At 21.9% G+C, this 19,893-nt stretch overlaps 2 protein-coding genes across 4 annotated transcripts; one reads left to right on the forward strand and one right to left on the reverse strand.

The window, feature by feature from the left end:
* Nucleotides 1-1,220: 1,220 nt before the first annotated feature.
* On the forward strand, nt 1,221-13,347 carry LOC123265592 (ankyrin repeat domain-containing protein 13D). Of its 3 annotated transcripts, XM_044729380.1 has the most exons (11): nt 1,221-1,429; nt 1,634-1,762; nt 4,610-4,745; nt 4,833-5,003; nt 5,969-6,112; nt 6,215-6,289; nt 8,449-8,855; nt 9,331-9,610; nt 10,517-10,868; nt 10,956-10,959; nt 13,074-13,347. In XM_044729380.1, exons 2-11 carry the CDS (start codon nt 1,664-1,666, stop codon nt 13,134-13,136), a joined length of 1,731 nt encoding a protein of 576 aa, XP_044585315.1. In that variant the 5' UTR covers nt 1,221-1,429; nt 1,634-1,663; the 3' UTR covers nt 13,137-13,347. The 3 variants fall into 3 exon arrangements, with proteins under 3 accessions (XP_044585315.1, XP_044585312.1, XP_044585313.1); XM_044729377.1 differs by lacking the exon at nt 10,956-10,959 and having other exon boundaries at nt 1,234-1,429; XM_044729378.1 differs by lacking the exons at nt 6,215-6,289; nt 10,956-10,959 and having other exon boundaries at nt 1,244-1,429.
* Nucleotides 13,348-16,095: 2,748 nt separating this feature from the next.
* On the reverse strand, nt 16,096-18,861 carry LOC123264704 (protein lin-37 homolog). The gene is made up of 5 exons (XM_044728132.1): nt 18,766-18,861; nt 18,355-18,493; nt 16,480-16,858; nt 16,199-16,347; nt 16,096-16,124 (listed from the first exon to the last, which is right to left on the reverse strand). Exons 1-5 carry the CDS (start codon nt 18,839-18,841, stop codon nt 16,103-16,105), a joined length of 765 nt encoding a protein of 254 aa, XP_044584067.1. The 5' UTR covers nt 18,842-18,861; the 3' UTR covers nt 16,096-16,102.
* Between the last annotated feature and the right edge of the window lie 1,032 nt (nt 18,862-19,893).

Raw genomic sequence — 19,893 nt, forward strand, 5'->3', positions numbered from 1 at the left:
AAAATTGACATTTAAAAATTTTTTTGTTAAAAAATAGTGAAGTGACTGTTAATTTTAAAGTCCTAAATTTAGCTGTCACTTGACAACTTTTTAATTTTCTTTAACAAAAAAATTATTTTTGAAAAATTGCATTTTTAATTTTTTTAATTTCTACATGTCAATTATTTTGCCATAATTTATTTATGATATTAAAGTCAGCTGTAACTTGATAATTTTTTATAACTAAATTTGCTGCGAAAAATTATTTTTTAAAAATTGCATTTAAAATTTCTACATGTCAATTTTATTGTTCTCATTTTTTTCCCATAATTTATTTGTTAAAAAAATTCTAAAAATTATTAAATATCTGCTAAATAAATTTAACTTTAAAAAATTTCCACTAATAATTTTATGAAAATAAAGTTAGCCGACATTTTTGATTTTTTTATTTTGTTTTATTTATTAAATTATAACTAAAAAATATTTTTAAAAAATTGCACTTATAGTTTTTGAAGTTTTTAACAAATGAAAAAATTTTTTTTTATTTTTTTGTAATAATACTTTAATAAAAAAAATCATCAAAATTTTTAGATATCGACTTTATTTTCATAATAATTTTTGACTAAAATTAGCAGACATTTAAACATTTTTTAATTTTGGTTAAAAAATCAATTAGTTGTAGAAAATTATTTTTAAAAAATTGCATTTTTTAATTTTTACATGTAAAATTTTTTTTTGTCACTTCTTTTGATCAAAAAATTCTAAAAAGTATAAAATTTTTCTTAAATTAATTATAATTAATTTTAGAGTAAAATGTTATAAAGTTAGCAGTCTTTTCACAATTTTGAATTTTATTGAACAAAAAAATTTTTTCAAAAAAACTATTGTTAAAAAATAACATTTTTTATTATTAAAATTTTCAACATGTCAAAATTTTACCAAATTCTTAAAATTATTACACGCTTAATTAATTTTCATGTAAAATTTTAAAAAATAAAAAATACAATTTAAATAATAATTTTGAAACTAATTTATCAAATAAAATAATAAAAATAATCAATTAACTAACTTAAATAAAAAATTTTTTTACTCACTCAGTTGCATTAAATTTTTTAAATAATCACAAAAATTTTTAGGTTAAGTTTCAAAATACTTCTAATTAAAAATCAAAAATTTTCAGTTTGAATAAAATTCAAATTTAGTTCCAAAAACTTCCGCAGAATTTTTTTTTCCGGCACTGAGTGACACTAGACACTAATAATAACAACACCTCTTAAAAAAAGTATAATAATAATGATAATAATAAAAATAATCAGTTAACTTTGACGCCTCGTGACAATAAGCAGCAAAAGCAAGCAAAAATTAAAGACTAATATATTTTTGGTTGCGTCGGACCAATAGTCAATGGAGATTTGCTCATTACACTCGTTATGAATTTTTATTACAAGAGGTATGTGTCTGTGTCTACCTCGTGGCTATCACTCCAGTCGTGACACCTCATATTATTATTATTATTATTATTATTATTTATACTAATAATAATAATTACTGATTACTGATGAAAATTGATAAGATAATATTTAATGTAACAGACACTATTTTTTTAATCTGAATATTTTATTTATTTTTATTATACCTTCTGACTTAACATAAGGTATCAGTAGTTTTTTTACATACTGGAGAAATGGTGAATATTGATAAAATAAAAGAGACTTATCCGCTGCACTGGCTCGTATGGAACAATGATTACAATGAGCTTGATAGACTTCTGTCAACTAATCAGGTAATTTTTATTTTATTTATTTTTTTTTAATTACCGAATTTTTATTTTTATTTTGACTGTTTTAAGTATGGAGAATTTTTTTAAATTATCTTTTGATGGTGTCATTTAAATTGTGACAATTTGATAATAATCAGCAGACATCTGATAATTTATTTATTTTTATTAAATTAATTTTTAAAAATTTTTTTCATATGGTAGCTTTGAAAATAAAAAAATTGACAGATCTTAATTAATTTCAATCATTGTGATTTTTAAGACTAAATAATAATAATAAAGTTAACCGACGATTTTAATAAATAAATTAAAACAAAAAAATATTTTTTTAAAATTGCACTTAAAGTTTTTTACAAGTGAAATTTTTTTTTTATTTTTTTGTAATCATTTTTTCAATAAAGAAAAATTCTAAAATTTTTTAAATGGTTAACTTAATTTTCATAAATATTATTATGAAAATTAAATGACATTAAAGTTAGCTATCGATCATTTTTTAATTTTATTTAAAAAAAATTTTTCTCGAAAAATTATTTATAAAAAATTGCATTTGTAATTTTTTAAAATTTGTGAATTTTTTTTTTCGTTTATTTGTTAAAAAAATCCTTAAAATAATTAAATATCTGCTAAATTAATTTTCATGAAAATTAATTCAGCAGATACTTAACAATTTTAAGAAATTTTTATGACATTAAAATTAGCAATCACTAAAAAATTATTCAATTTTTTTTAACAAAAAAATTTGCTCCAAAAAATTATTTATAAAAAATTGCATTTGTAATTTTTTAAAATTTCTGTCAATTTTTTTTTTATAATTTTTTTTGCTATCAATTATTTGTTGAAAAAATTCTTAAAATGATTAAATATCTGCTAAAATAATTTTCATGAAAATTAATTAATTAATTCAGCAGATACTTAACAATTTTAAGAAATTTGTATGACATTAAAGTTAGCAGTCACTAAAGAATTTTTCAATTTTTTTCAACAAAAAAATTTGGTCCAAAAAATTATTTTCAAAAATTGCATTTTCAATTTTTTTTAATTTCTACATGTCAATTTTTTTTTCTAATTTTTTTTGCCAAAATTTATTTGCAATAAAATTTTTAAAATTATTAAATATACGTTAAATTAATTTTCATTGTCAATTAATTTCAGTATCATTGTGATTTTTAAAACTAAATATTATGAAAATTAATCCAACAAATACTCAAAATTTTTTATAAATTTTTTAACAAATAATTATGGCAAAAAAAATTTAGAAAAAAAAATTTTCACTTGTAATTTTTATTAATTTTCGAATGTGGAATTTTGTAATAAAAAATTTTTTTTTTTAACAAATTAATTGCCATAAAATTCTAAAAAAATTTTTAGTCTATTAAAATGATCAAATTCCTGCATTGAATTAGAATTAAAAAATTGTCATTAAATTTAGCTGTCACTTCACAATTTTTAAAATTTTTTTATGAATAAATAAATGGCAAAAACAAATTATTAAAAAAATGGACTTGTAGAAATTAAAAAAAATAAAAAATGCAATTTTTTAAAAATAATTTTTCAGAGCAAATTTGTTAGTTAAAAAAAATTAAAATTATCTAGTGACTGCTAACTCTAATCTCATCTAAATATTTGTCTTGATTTTTATTATAATTTTATTTTTATTAGCTTGTGGGTATGGAAGTGTGAATAATTAATTATTGTGGTCGTGCGGGTAACTAGGATTTGAAGCCGTATTTGTTGGGAAGCCGCATAAATATAAATTACTTTGTATTTGTATTAATATTATATATTTAAATTTATTTGTTAGGTTTGAAATATTATTTATTTTAAAAATAATAATCATTGTAGCAGACACTCAACTTTTTTTTTAATTATAAAAAAAATAATTAAAATTTTGAAAAATTAGAGAATAATTTCACGCAGATTAATAACAATAATATTCTTGTTTATATTTACAAATAAAGATTAAAATAATTCATTTTTAAAGATTTTTAAGCGGACATTATTTTCAATACAGAAAATTTTCACTAAAAATGAGATAATAAGATTATTTATAGAAAAATAACTTCCCAATTTTAAAAAATTTCCAATTTTCTTAGCAAGAAGTTAAAAATATTTGATTTTTTTTTTGACAAAGTTTTATTAATAAAATATTTAATTTATAGATTTTTAAGTCAATTTTTTTTAATAAGCAAACTTTTAAAATATTTTTTTTATTTAATTTTTTTTTGCCAAAAAAAAATCAGTATTAAATATTCTAAAATATAAAAGTTGGAAAATATAATAATAAAATTTAATCATTTTTTCTTAATTTACTTAATTAAGTTCTAAATATTTAAAATTTCACAAAAAAATTTCAAATAACTGTTAACATAATTTTTTTTTTTTTTTTATAAAATTTGTTAAAAAAAATTTTTAAATTTAGAGTATTAATTTTAGAAAAATTATATGATATTAAACTTAGCTGTCACTTGACCATTTTTTAATTTTATTTAACAGAAAGTTTTGTTCAAAAAAATTATTTTTAAAAAATTTCATTTTTAATTTATTAAAATTTCTAAATGTCCATTTTTTTTCTCATTTTTTTTTTGCAGTAATTTATTTGTTAGAAAAATTATTAAAATTATAAAATATCTGCTAAATTAATTTTCATAAAAATTATTTTTTTTTACTGTAAATAAAAATAATTAAATTTTAACTATTTTTATTTACAATAATTAAAAAATAAAATAAAATTTAATACTTAATCAAAAAAAAAAGTTAACAATAAATAATGAATCTTAAGTCATAATTTTTATTTATATCAATTTAATATTATATAATAAATAATTAGATGATTAACACAATATTTAATTGCAGCATGACAAAGAGAAGCACGACAATAGAGGCAGATCACCTTTGATGCTGGCGGTAACGTTGGGATACAAGGAGTCTGTTGAAGTTTTGTTGAATCACGAGGCCAATGTTTATACTGAAAACACCCAAGGATGGAGCGGTAATTTTTTTTTATTATTAAAAAAAAATTAATTAGACTTATTAAGAATTTTTGTTAATAAAAATAATTTTATACTTTTTTTTTTAGTGGTACAAGAAGCGACGGGCACGGGCAACCCAGAAATTTTGCAGATGGTCCTGGCACGAAGAGACTACCAAAGATATTGCAACCGGATTGATGGAATCCCGGAGTTACTTCATAAGCTAAAACAAGCCCCGGATTTTTACGTTGAAATGAAGTGGGAATTTACTAGCTGGGGTAATTAATTTTTATTTGGATAATATTTTGATTTTTATGAATTATTTATTACAGTGGCATTTCTTGGTAAAGTATTATAGAAAGCCAGACATGAATTATTTATCAATTAGCCTTGAAATATTAATAAGTAATATTTATAATCTTCAATGAGTTTGCTACCGGTTATTAATAGTAATTTTTTTTTTTTTATTAAATATTTAATCGATTTAATTTTATTACATTACTCATCAATAATTAAATTATTATTTATTGTCTTTAATTTATAATTGATTAAAAAAAATTTATTAAATTTTTCAATTAAAAATTTTTAATAAATTTATTAACTAAAAATTTTTATTTAGGTTTTTTTAAATTAATATTTATTTAATTTTTATTTAATTAATTTTAATTAATAAAATAAAAATTAATTAATGAATTAATTTCTTTAATTAATTTTTTTAAATTAATTTTTATTTAACTTTTTTTTAAATAATTTTTATTTAATTAATTTTAATTAATTAAATAAAAATTAATTAATTAATTAAATTTCGTTAATTAATGTAAAAAAAATTTTTTTTAATTAATTTTTAATTAAGTAATTTTAATTAATTCAATAAAAATTAATTAATTAATCAATTTCTTGAATTAATTAAAAAAAAATTGTTTTTAATTAATTTTTATTTAATTTTTTTTAAATTAATTTTTATTTTATTAATTTTAATTAATTAAATAGAAATTAAATAGTTTCTTTAATTAATTTTTTTAAATTAATTTTTATTTAATTAATTGTAATTAATTCAATAAAGATTAATTAATTAATTTCTGTAATTAATTTTTATTTAATTTTTTTTATCTAAAAAATTGATCAAAAACTATTTATAATTTATTGTTTTTAATTTATACTTATTAATTAATAATTAAAAATTAAATATAAAATAATGAATTCTAATTTAAAAAAAAAAAAATAAATAATATTAATTTTTCAGTCCCTCTGGCATCGCGTATGTGTCCAAGTGATACATACAAAGTATACAAACAAGGCAGCAACGTAAGAATAGACACAACATTACTCGGTTTCGATCACGCGAATTGGCAGCGTGGTAATCTGAGTTACGTCTTTAAGGGTCAGAGTAAGTACAAAAAAAAAAATATTTATTTATTTATTTATGAAAAATAAAACTCGCATGTTTTTGTCTTTGCAATGTCTTTGCTTACAATTAATGCAATTTAAGAAGACGTACCAAGTGCACCTGTGACTATTAGGTGCGACCGGAGCTATGTCTTCCGCATGGTTGGAGATAGACCAGGTGAATTAGTATCCCGAAAAAATCCAATTTAGCACTTGATTGTTCCTTGTATTTTTATTTTTAATTTTATTGTAGATTTTAGACAAAAATTTATTAATTATTATTATTAATTAGTAACTAGCCTTGTGTCAATATCTTACACAACATCGTGGTTAATTAGAAATTTATGATTGATGATAAAGTATTTAGGCTGCATTCAAAAATGCTCTGTCTCTAGATACATAATTAAGAAATGATCTTGAATCTTCTGATCTATTGACATTTTTAAAGATATAAGCTCATCCCGATGTTACACTCATTGAGACCTTTCATTTGAGTATCCACATCAATTTTTCATATATTTTATATATTTCACAAATACCATATATATAAAATATATGAAAAATTAATGTAGGTACTCAAATGAAAGGTCTTAATGAGTGTAACATCAAAATGAGTTTACATCTTAAAAAATGTCAATAATTAAGAAATTACCTAGTATCTTGTGAACTATTGACATTTTTAAAGATATAAGCTCATTCCGGTGTTACACTCATCAAGATCTTTCATTTGAGTACCCACATCAATTTTTCATATATTTTATATATTTCACAAATACCATATATATAAAATATATGAAAAATTAATGTAGGTACTTGAATGAAAGGTCTCGATGAGTGTAATATCGAAATGAGTTTATATCTTAGAAAATGTCAAAAATCGAGAAACTACTTAGTATCTTGTGAACTATTGACATTTTTAAAGATATAAGCTCATCCCGGTGCTATACTCATCAAGACCTTTCATTTGAGTACCCACATCAATTTTTTATATATTTTATATATTTATATATTTAACAAATACCATATATAGAAAATATATAAAAAATTTCATGTAGGTACTTGAATGAAAGGTCTCGATGAGTGTAACATCGAAATGAGTTTACATCTTAAAAAATGTCAATAATTAAGAAATTACCTAGTATCTTGTGAACTATTGACATTTTTAAAGATATAAGCTCATTCCGGTGTTACACTCATCAAGATCTTTCATTTGAGTACCCACATTAATTTTTCATATATTTCATATATTATATATATGTATATTTGAAAAATATATAAAAAATTGATGTGGGTACTCAAATGAAAGATCTTGATGAGTGTAACATCGAAATGAATTTACATCTTAAAAAATGTCAATAATTAAGAAATTACCTATTATCTTGTGAACTATTGACATTTTTAAAGATATAAGCTTATTCCGGTGTTACACTCATCAAGACCTTTCATTTGAGTACCCACATTAATTTTTCATATATTTCATATAATATATATATGTATATATGAAAAATATATAAAAAATTGATGTGGGTACTCAAATGAAAGATCTTGATGAGTGTAACATCGAAATGAATTTACATCTTAAAAAATGTCAATAATTAAGAAATTACCTAGTATCTTGTGAACTATTGACATTTTTAAAGATATAAGCTCATTCCGGTGTTACACTCATCAAAACCTTTCATTTGAGTACCCACATTAATTTTTAATATATTTCATATATTATATAGATGTATATATGAAAAATATATAAAAAATTGATGTGGGTACTCAAATGAAAGATCTTGATGAGTGTAACATCGAAATGAGTTTACATCTTAAAAAATGTCAATAATTAAGAAATTACCTAGTATCTTGTGAACTATTGACATTTTTAAAGATATAAGCTCATTCCGGTGTTACACTCATCAAGACCTTTCATTTGAGTACCCACATTAATTTTTCATATATTTCATATATTATATATATGTATATATGAAAAATATATTAAAAATTGATGTGGGTATTCAAATGAAAGATCTTGATGAGTGTAACATCGGGATGAGCTTATATCTTTAAAAATGTCAATAGCTAAGAAAATACAGTGCAATTTAACAATAGTCATTTTTTTTATGAAAAATTCCTTTATAAAAATTATTATTAATAATAATAAATTTTTAAGTTTGGTTACGAATTAAATAAACTTTAGCCGTAACACAAAAAATCAACCCTTAAAAAATAATATCTACAATTGTAATTATTAATTAAAAAAAATTGTAATTTAACATTGAGTAAATTAAAATTTTTCCAAATTAATAAAGATGATTATTAAAATAATTAACTAAATCATTTGAATTAAAGATGACGGCGCTACAATGATGGAAGTGGATCACGAAACCCGGAAAGTTTACGTAGAACACATGAAGCTGATAGACGACGACAATGTCCAGCTGATGGCACCCTCGGAAGAGGGCATAATGGCCCGCCTGACCAACCCAATAGTAACGACCTACGTCGACACCGATAAAATAAGTTTCGAGAGGAACAAAGCCGGCATATGGGGCTGGAGGTCAGACAAGAGTGAAGTGGTAAATGGCCACGAGTGCAAAGTCTTCAGTGCCAGTAATGTTGAACTGATCAGTAAAACACGTCTTGAACATTTATCTGAAGCCGATAAAGTACGGTCTCATGCGCCTCGTACTCCTCTTCAATCATTCCTTGGTATTGCTGAACAACAGCAGGAAGAAAATGGTGGTGCGACGTGTAGTGTAAGTTTTAAAATTAAAATTTTAAAAAATTAATTCATTAATTTTAATTTTTTTTTTCTTAAAGATTAAAAAAGTGAAAAATTTTTTTAAGTAATAAAAATTTTATTGGAATTACTAAAAAAATTTTTCAATAAAAATTTTATTGAATTTTGTTACCAAAAATTTTAATTAAAATTTTTCATTAAAAATTTTTAATCAATTTTTTCAATAAAAATTTTTTTATCAAGAATTTTAATTAAAATTTTTCATTAAATATTTTTATCAAATTTTTTTATTAAATAGATATATTAAATTTTTTTATTGAAAATTTTTAATCAATTTTTTCATAAAAAAATTTTATTGAATTTTTTCATCAAATTTTTTTTTAATATTTTAATTAAAAATTTATGTAATTAAAAAAAAAAAAATTTTTATTTAATTTTTATAAAAAAAATAAAATAAATAAAAATTATAATTTTTTTTTTTTTTAATATAGGAAGAATTTATTAATGTAGGAAACCCTTCAAACATAACTCCCGAAGAATATTTTGACCCTGAAGTTGATTTAAATGGCCGAGACATCGGCAGACCTAAAGAAGTAACCACAAAAATCCAAAAATTCAGAGCGACTTTGTGGTTGTCTGAAGAATATCCACTAAGTCTCCAAGAACAAATCATGCCAATCGTTGACCTGATGGCGATATCCAGTACTCATTTTGCCAAACTTAAGAATTTTATCCAGATGCAATTGCCTTCAGGTTTTCCTGTAAAAATAGGTAAATAATTTGTTACCTAAATTAAAGTAATAGATAATAATTAAGAAATGACCTTGTATCTTGAGAATTATTGACATTTCTAAAGATATAAGCTCATCCTGATGTTACACTTATCGAGACCTTTCATTTGAGTACCCACATCAATTTTTCATATATTTTATATATTTATATATTTCACAAATACCATATATATAAAATATATCAAAAATGTCATGTGTGTATTTAAATGAAAGGTCTCGATGAGTGTAACATCGAAATGAGTTTATATCTTAAAAAATCTCAATAATTAAGAAATGATATTGTATCTTGTCAACTATTGACATTTCTAAAGATATAAGCTCATCCTGATGTTACACTTATCGAGACCTTTCATTTGAATACCCACATCAATTTTTCATATATTTTATATATTTTATTTATTTATATATTTCACAAATACCATATATATAAAATATATCAAAAATGTCATGTGTGTACTTAAATGAAAGGTCTCGATGAGTGTAACATTGAAATGAGTTTATATCTCAAGAAATGTCAATAATTAAAAAATGACATTGTATTTTGTCAACTATTGACATTTTAAAAGATATAAGCACATCCTGATGTTACACTCATTAAGACCTTTCATTTGAGTACCCACATCAATTTTTCATATATTTTATATATATATATATATATATATATATATATATATATATATATATGCATATATGAAAAATATATCAAAAATGCATGTGGGTACTCAAATGAAAGCTCTTGATGAGTGTAACATCAGAATGAGCTTATATCTTTAAAAACATCAATATTTAAGAAAGTACAGAGCAATTTAACAAAATTCATTATTTAATAAATCAAAATTTCATTTATTTATAAATTATAAAATTAAATAATTTAATTCCCTACCAGAAATCCCGCTGTTTCACGTATTGAACGCGAGAATAACTTTCGGAAACATATTTGGACTGGACCAAGAAGTGCCGCATGTAAAGAGAATCCAAGAGGGTCCCCGAACGACGTGCATTGTTGATGATATTTGCTTCGAAGCGCCAGCTGGCTACGTCAAACTCGGTGCGCTTGATCGTACGCAGTTCAGTATTGAGGAAGAGGACGATTTACTCCAGTTTGCCATTCAGCAAAGTTTGCTCGAAGCCGGCAGTGAAAGGGACGAGGTCGATATTTGGGAAGCTTTGAGAGCCCAAAAGCCCTCGAGACCCACCACTCCGAACATGTTGCCCGAAGAAGAGCGACAACTTCAAAGGTATCTTCTTTTAAAATATTAGTTTGTCTTTGCATGCTTTATTCGTTTAATTCTTTTATTATTTTGCATGGTTTCGATTCACGTCAGTCAGGTGGGTTAGGGTTTATTAGAAATATTAGAAATTTTTTTTTTTAATTATCAATATAAGTTTGATCGCTGTTTAATTATTGAAAAATATTAGGATAAAAAATTTAAGACTAAACTGAAGTTAGTTACAAGTGAAGAAATAGAAGCTTGTTTCTCATTGGTTGATTTAAAAAATATAATTTCTTATTGGTTAATCTAAAAAATTCAAATTCTTATTGGTCCCGCGGTAAATATGAACAGTGCGCCATTTTGTAAATTTGTTACGGCCATTTTGTTGAGCGCGGACGCGCTAACAAAATTTTGAAGATTATTCTTTAATTAAAGCAGTAAAATTAATAATTATAAAGTAAAAGCCCCAATTATTGACACAATTAGAGGTAAAGTTATGATTTGATTTTTTTTAAGCAATCAAGTATCAATATCGTTGAATTTTGTTTGTGGTAATGTCTCAAGTAATGTTTTTACTAATCAAATTTTTTAAAATAATAATCACTGATATTTACTAATTAATTTTTAATAATTAAATAGATTATCCGGATACACCAATTATTGGCAGGTTAAAAAACTGATTGATCTAATTATTGACATACCTTTACCCCAATTATTGACACCTATACTAAGCATGCCTACAATTATCTGCTTATTCTTATTTATCCAAACTTATTATTAAGTAATCAATTTTATTAAAGTTTATTAATAATGATTTCCATAAATGATTAATTACTTTTAAAAATATAAAAATTTATTTAAAAATAATTTATTGAATTAGAAGAGTTCAAACTCTTACAGTTAATTTTTTAGGTCGAAGTGAAAAAAAGGCGTGATAGCGCTGTCGAATGGCTGTCAATATGAGATTCAACTTAGAAATTATCAACTAGTTATTGACACCCATTATTTAAATATTAGAAAGCATACAATTAATTTCGGTTATTCAATTTTATTAATTTTTCATAAATTGTTAATTAAAAAAAAAAAAAGATGATATTATTAGATGAAGAAATGAATTTAAACTCGGCATTTAAAAAAAATGCTTTTCTAATCAAAGTTGTTAAGAAAATAAACGTTCGTAAGCTGGTTTGATGGTGGTAACTTTATTTTTTTTTAATAATTAATATTTAATATTTTGAACTGACAATTTTTTTCAATTTTTTAATTAATTAGAATTTAATTAAAATTTATATGATATTTATTCTTATTACAGATGATTAAATATATTTAAAAATAATTTAGGGTGTCAATAATTGGAGCTTTTACCTTATTTTTCATTAAAATAATTTAGTGTCTAATTATTGAAAAATTTTAGGTTAAAAAATTTATGATTAAACTGAAATTAGTTACAAGTAAAGAAAAATAAGCTTTTTTTATTGGTTGATTTAAAAAATATAATTTCTTATTGGTTAATTTAAAAAATAAATTTTCTTATTGGTTCCGTGGCAAATATGAGAAGTATCCGCCATTTTATAAACTTATTTCGGCCATTTTGTTGAGCCTAAACTCGCTAACAATATTTTGAAGATTTTTCTTTAGTTAAAGCAGTAAAATTAATAATTATCTAAAATTTTTCCATTAAAATAATTAATAATTAATCCTTAAACCTTAAAAAATATAATTTCTTATTGGTTAATTTCAAAAATAAAATTTTTTACTGGTCCCGCGACAAATATGAAAAGTATCCGCCATTTTGTAAACTTGTTTCGGCCATTTTGTTGAGTCTAAACGCTTTAACAGTATTTTGAAGATTATTCTTTAATTAAAGCAGTAAAATTAATAATTACTTGAAATTTTTCATTAAAATAATTTAGTAATTAATTCTTAAACCTTAAAAAATAAAATTTCTTATTGGTTAATTTTAAAAATAAAAAATTCTTATTGGTCCCGCGGCAAATTTAAATAGTATCCGCCATTTTGTAAATTTATTCCGGCCATTTTGTTGAGCTCAGACGCTCTTATAATATTTTAAAGAATATTCCTTAATTAAAGCAGGAAAATCAATAAATTATGTGAAATTTTTAATTAAAATAATTAAATATTTAATTTTTTAACATCGATCAGACTTTATTAAATATAATAAATTAATTTTATTCAGAAGATGATTAATAAGATTGTAAATTTTTTTAGAGCAATACAAGAGAGCCTGGAGTTTTATCAAGAGACCTCGGAGTCCCTGGGCGAAAATGGTAGGACCAGTTCGAGATCAAACGTCCTGGAAGACCAGCGGGACCATGATCTTATTCCAGACACTGCTGAGCAATTAAAGCTCGCACTGAGGCTATCTGAGCAGCAGCAGCTGGAGGACGAGCAAAGACGGCTGCTCGAAGAAGAAACCTTTCGTCAGGTGCTTGAGCTTTCGCTTACTGAAAAGTGAAGCTTAAAAAATTATCCGAGGTTAAAATAAAAAGCCAAATTTTAGGAGATCTTCCTATACGGGAAAAAAAAAAAAAAATAAATTTAATTAATTAAATTATTATTTGATGCTTTTAATAAGTATCTGGAGAAAATGGCTGCCGATATTTAAAATTTTATACTGCAATTAGCGACTATAAAAGTAAATAAATGAATATCTTATATGATAGGTAAAGTATCGGAATCTAGACTAGGTATGAACGAATTAAAGATTTTATTCATTTCATAAATATTTTATATGGAGTGATAAGAGGTTAATCGTTGATAGTTACGGGTTTATATTAATTAATTATTGTAATAAAAAATCAATTGATTATTTTCGGTTATTATTATTGATTATTTCTTGAGAGATAAATACCAAACGATAATGGTGTTTACGTGAATTCTAATTGATTGAAAGTAAATAAATTATATATATATAAATATGTAAGTTACCGCTAATTGTCAATGTAATTGACGCGAATTCATTAAATGATTCTTTATTTCAAATTTATTTGTTTCATTTTGCTCCCTTAGATTTTTTTCTTGCATCTTGTGAAATATTGACATTTTTAAAGATATAAGCCCATTTCGATGTTACACTCATCGAGACCTTTCATTTGAGTACCCACATCAATTTTTCATATATTTTATATATTTATATATTTCACAAATACCATATATATAAAATATATCAAAAATGCCATGTGGATACTTAAATGAAAGGTTTCGATGAGTGTAACATCGGGATGAGCTTATATCTTCAAAAATGTCAATAATTAAGAAATGACCTTGTATTTTGTGAACTATTGATATTTTTAGAGATATAAGCTCATCCCGATGTTACACTCATCAAGACCTTTCAGTTGAATACCTACATCAATTTTTCATATATTTATATATTTCACAAATACCATATATATGAAATATATAAAAAATGCCATGTGAGTACTCAAATGAAAGGTCTTTATGAGTGTAACATCGAAATGAGTTTATATTTTAAAAAATGTTAATATTTAAGAAATGACATAGTATCTTGTAAACTATTAATATTTTTAAAGATATAAGCTCTTCCCGACATTACACTCATCGAGACCTTTCATTTGAGTACCCACATCAATTTTTCATATATTTTATATATTTCACAAATACTATATATATGAAATATATTAAAAATGTCGTGTGGGTACTTGAATGAAAGCTCTTCAGAAGTGTAACATAGAAATGAGTTTATATCTTTAAAAATTTCAATAATTAAGAAATGACATTGTATCTTGTGAAATACTGACATTTTTAAAGATATAAGCTCAAATTGATGTTACACTCAGTGAGACCTTTCATTTGAGTACCCACATCATTTTTTCGTATATTTATATAAATTATATATATGTATATATGAAAAATATATCAAAAATGCCATGTGGATACTTAAATGAAAGGTCTCGATAAGTGTAACATCGAAATGAGTTTATATCTTAAAAAATATCAATATTTAAGAAATGATATTGTATCTTGTGAACTATTGATATTTTTCAAGATATAAGCTCATCCCGATGTTACACTCATCAAGACCTTTCATTTAAATACCCACATCAATTTTTCATATATTTATATATTTCACAAATACCATGTATATGAAATATATAAAAAATGCCATGTGAGTACTCAAATAAAAGGTCTTTATGAGTGTAACATCGAAATGAGTTTATATTTTAAAAAATGTCAATATTTAAGAAATGACATAGTATCTTGTAAACTATTAATATTTTTAAAGATATAAGCTCATCCCGATGTTACACTCAGTGAGACCTTTCATTTGAGTACCCACATCAATTTTTCATATATTTTATATATTAATATATTTTACAAATACCATATATATGAAATATATAAAAAATGACATGTGGGTGCTTAAATGAAAGGTCTCGATGAGTGTAACATCGAAATGAGTTTATATCTTAAAATATGTCAATATTTAAGAAATGACATTGTATCTTGTGAACTATTGACATTTTCAAAGATATAAGCTTACCCCGATGTTACACTCATTGAGACCTTTAATTTGAGTACCCACATCATTTTTTCATATATTTATATAAATTATATATATGTATATATGAAAAATATATCAAAAATGCATGTGGGTACTTAAATGAAAGGTCTCGATAAGTGTAACATCGAAATGAGTTTATATCTTAAAAAATATCAATATTTAAGAAATGATATTGTATCTTGTGAACTATTGATATTTTTCAAGATATAAGCTCATCCCGATGTTACACTCATCAAGACCTTTCATTTGAGTACCCACATCAATTTTTCATATATTTATATATATTATATATATGTATATATGAAAAATATATCAAAAATGCACGTGGGTACTCAAATGAAAGCTCTTGATGAGTGCAACATTGGGATGAGCTTATATCTTTAAAAACGTTAATATTCAAGAAATTACAGTGCAATTTAACAAAACTCATTATTTAATCATTCAAAATTGTATTTATTTAAAGTTCACAAGTCACGAAAGTCACACAGTGACTACATGGTTATTAGTCAAATTTTTTTTTATTTTACCTGAAGATAAATGAGTCAAAATTAAAGAAGAAAAATTTATATACTAAAATAATAAATTTTTTGAAGCTAAAATTTTCTTTACTCTGACTTTTATTTTTTATTATTTAATTTTTCTTTTTATCGTCAAATATATACGTCAAAAAAAATTGTTAAATGTCAAATAAATTTTTACGTCTTCTTTTTAATTATTCAAACTCTGTTTGTGCCCTGAAAAAAGAAAAAAAAATCATTTTTAATTTTTTATTTTATTTATTAATAATTAAAAAAAATTAATAATTTACCTTTTAAAAATAATTTCTAATATATTAGCGCTCTTTTGAAACCGTTTTTCATTTTTTTGAGCTTGCTTGTGCCATTTACGACGAACTGCATTCCAATGTTGTCTATGACTTTTCATTAAAGTTTCTTTAGATTTCAAAGATTTTCCATCCTTAAAAAAAAAAAAAAAAAATTCAATTTACACAATAAAAAAAAAAGAAGTTAAATAATAATTCTTAAATAATAGATCTTTAATAATAATTCTTAATAATTTAATAATTCTTAAAAAAAATTTTAAACTTACATAATTAAGATCAAGCTTATCCTTGGGCTGGCGAACTGGAGAAGGAATGCGGTTCCTCGGGAAAGCTTCTTCAGCGGGTTTAGGTGGCGGCAAGTTGAACACATCTCTCAATTCTCCATTGGAGTCTTCAAAGCTAGTGTCCTTGTGCACTTCTTCGACAATCTCCGGACTAGGAGTCCTTTCTTTTGGAACTAAGTTCGGGTTTCTTGGCTGGTTAGCCAGCCAAGCACGACAGATTGGGTATAGAGGAGTGTCTTCACGGAATTTTGCTAGGTCGACACTTCTGTCGAAGAGTTTCATCACATATGTGTGGTGGAATGATTGGTCTGCCGCTAGTGGCTTCTTTTTTTTTAATTTGCGCATTGGAGTTTGTCGTGTTCTGATTTATTGAAATAGTTTGTTAAATTTTGTTATTTTGACAAAATTATAATAACAACAACAAAAACAACAATAATAATAATAATAATCGAGACTTAAAAATTTTAATAAGATTAAAAAATTATTGTTATTATTATTTGAGAATATCAAATTTATAGAATAAAAATAATAATAAAATTTTTTTGAATTTGGATTATTATTATTATGAAAATTATTTTTGTAAAAAGTCTAATTGATAATAATAATAATAATTTTTAATTTTTATTAAAATTCTTAAAATTTTGAAGCCTAGATTATTGTTATTATTATTATAAATTTGACATTTTTAAATAATAATAATAATAATAATAATAATAATAATAATAATAATAATGATAATAATCCAGACGTAAAGATTTTAATAAGAATTGAAAATTATTATTATTATTATTATTACGAAAATTATTTTTGTAAAAAGTCTAATTGATAATAATAATAATAATAATAATTTTTAATTTTTATTAAAATTCTTAAAATTTTGAAGCCTAGATTATTGTTATTATTATTATAAATTTGACATTCTTAAATAATAATAATAATAATAATAATAATAATAATAATAATAATAATAATAATAATAATAATAATAATAATAATAATAATAATTCAGCTTAGAATAATAATAATAATAATAATAATAATAATAATAATAATAATAATCCAGATGTAAAGATTTTAATAAGAATTAAAAATTATTACTATTATTATTATTACTACGAAAATTATTTTTGTAAAAAGTCTAATTGATAATAATAATAATTTTTAATTTTTATTAAAATTCTTAAAATTTTGAAGCCTAGATTATTGTTATTATTATTATAAATTTGACATTCTTAAATAATAATAATAATAATCCAGGCGTAAAGATTTTAATAAGAATTAAAAATTATGATTATTATTATTATTATGATTATTACGAAAATTATTTTTGTAAAAAGTCTAATTGATAATAATAATAATAATTTTTAATTTTTATTAAAATTCTTAAAATTTTGAAGCCTAGATTATTGTTATTATTATTATAAATTTGACAATCTTAAATAATAATAATAATAATAATAATAATTCGGCTTAGAATAATAATAATAACTATCTATCTTTATCAAATAATAATAATAATAATAATCCAGACGTAAAGATTATAATAATAATTAAAAATTATTATGATAATTGTTATTATTATTATTTGAGAATGTCAAATTTATAAAAATAATAATAAAAATTTTTTGAGTTTAGATTATTATTATTATTATTATGAAAATTATTGTTATAATTTATTATTTATAATTATTATTTTTTTAGCCAATTAACAATAAAATAATAATTATTATCTTTATTATTGTTAAAATTATTTTTGTCAAAATTCTATTTGATAATATAATAATAATAATGACTTAAAAATCATTAATATTATTACAATAATTTTTTTAATGTCTAATTAATAATAATAATAAATACTTTTTAATAGGAGTTGGTTTATATTCCGGCAAATCTCTTTCATTATCAGAATCCCCAGAAGATCCTTCATCGCTGTTACGTAGTAATTCCCTTAAAGCTCCTTTCAGACGATCACGAGCTACCACAACTTCATTGTCATCTAATTTATTAAAACAATTAACAATTATTGTACATTTCTCAATTCATTGTTTAAAAAATAAATCAATACTGAAATTCGCATACACTTTAGGTACAGTTTTTTTTTTTTACATTTATAAAAAAATTGTTACAAAGAAAAAAAATTCCATTTATGGTTTTCAAAAATTTTGACAAATAAATTAAATTAGGTTAGTTAAAAAAAATATTTTTTTATTAAAAAATCTAAAAATTGTTAGAATCTATTAATTTGAATGTAAATAAATAAACACTTACTAATTTCGTCTTTTACTTCAACTTTAATATTTTTTGATGATGATGATGACGGCGTAATTGTTCTTTTTTTACCCATTGTCAATTATTATTATGTAATTTGTTTGTAATAATAATTTTTACACACTTTTTAATTTATAAATTTAAAAAAATAGAATTTTTTTAAATGCTACTGGCGTGTATTTACGACGAATGTTGTTAAGGTTATGTTTTGAAAATTGTTGTTGATTACAAATGATGCTATTCTTAATTTTGGCGCCCTCTACAAAAGCGCGCGATTTTTTAAATTCAAATAAAAAAAATAAAATTACAAAATTAATGTAAATAATTATTTAAATTTTTCTAAAATTTTAATAAAAATAAAATCAAATTTTTCATAAAAAATTAAATTTATAAAAAATAAAAAAATTTTTTAATTATTATATTTAATAAAATTTTTTTTCTTTATAAAAAATTCAATTTTTCAAATTTAAAAATTAGTCAAGCAACTAAATTTATTTAAAATTAAAAAACAAAAATTTCTTCATTTTCAAAAAATTCCATATTAAAAAAAAATTTTTTCGTCAAAAAAATTTTTTTCTCTTACCTCTCAAAAATCTCTACCAATTTCCAAAAAAAAATTTTATTTTTAAATTTCTTTATAAAAAACTCAAATTTTATAAAATTATTTAAGCAATTTAATTTTTAAAAATTAAAAAAAATATTTTTTATTTCTAAAAAATTCCCCAATATTAAAAAAAAATATTTTTTTTATTTCCAAAATTTCTAAAAAAAATTTCATAAAATTTTATTTTTAAATTTCTTTATAAAAAATTCAATTTTTAAAATTTTATAAAATTAATAAAATTGCAAATGAATTAAAAAAAAAAAAATTTCATTTTCAAAAAATAAAATATAAGACTATTTTTTTCGAAAATTTCTAAAAAAAATCTCAAAATTTAATTTTTAAATTTCTTTATAAAACACTCAATTTTTCAAACTTTCAAAAATTAGTAAAATTGCAGCTAAATTTTTCAAAATCAAAAAAACAAACTCAAAAAATTCCATATAAAAAAAAATTTTTTTTCTAAAATTCCAAAAAATATCTCCAGCCACAAGCCGCGTTAATACCCCCGACCAATAACCTCTTCG

Source organism: Cotesia glomerata, linkage group LG5, assembly GCF_020080835.1.
Source record: "Cotesia glomerata isolate CgM1 linkage group LG5, MPM_Cglom_v2.3, whole genome shotgun sequence".
Lineage (NCBI taxonomy): Eukaryota > Metazoa > Arthropoda > Insecta > Hymenoptera > Braconidae > Cotesia > Cotesia glomerata.

What these genes read in the sequence shown, in the direction of transcription:
- LOC123264704 (XM_044728132.1), bottom strand. Translation starts at nt 18,841, where the DNA reads ATGGGTAAAAAAAGAACAATTACGCCGTCATCATCATCATCAAAAAAT. An exon ending in ATAAGCTTGATCTTAATTAT is followed by an intron (nt 16,348 to 16,479) that starts GTAAGTTTAAAA and finishes TTTTTTTTTAAG; the next exon opens with GATGGAAAATCTTTGAAATC. An exon ending in TTAGAAATTATTTTTAAAAG is followed by an intron (nt 16,125 to 16,198) that starts GTAAATTATTAA and finishes TTCTTTTTTCAG; the next exon opens with GGCACAAACAGAGTTTGAAT.
- LOC123265592 (XM_044729377.1), top strand. Translation starts at nt 1,664, where the DNA reads ATGGTGAATATTGATAAAATAAAAGAGACTTATCCGCTGCACTGGCTC. An exon ending in GTGGGAATTTACTAGCTGGG is followed by an intron (nt 5,004 to 5,968) that starts GTAATTAATTTT and finishes TTAATTTTTCAG; the next exon opens with TCCCTCTGGCATCGCGTATG. An exon ending in GAAGAGCGACAACTTCAAAG is followed by an intron (nt 10,869 to 13,073) that starts GTATCTTCTTTT and finishes AAATTTTTTTAG; the next exon opens with AGCAATACAAGAGAGCCTGG.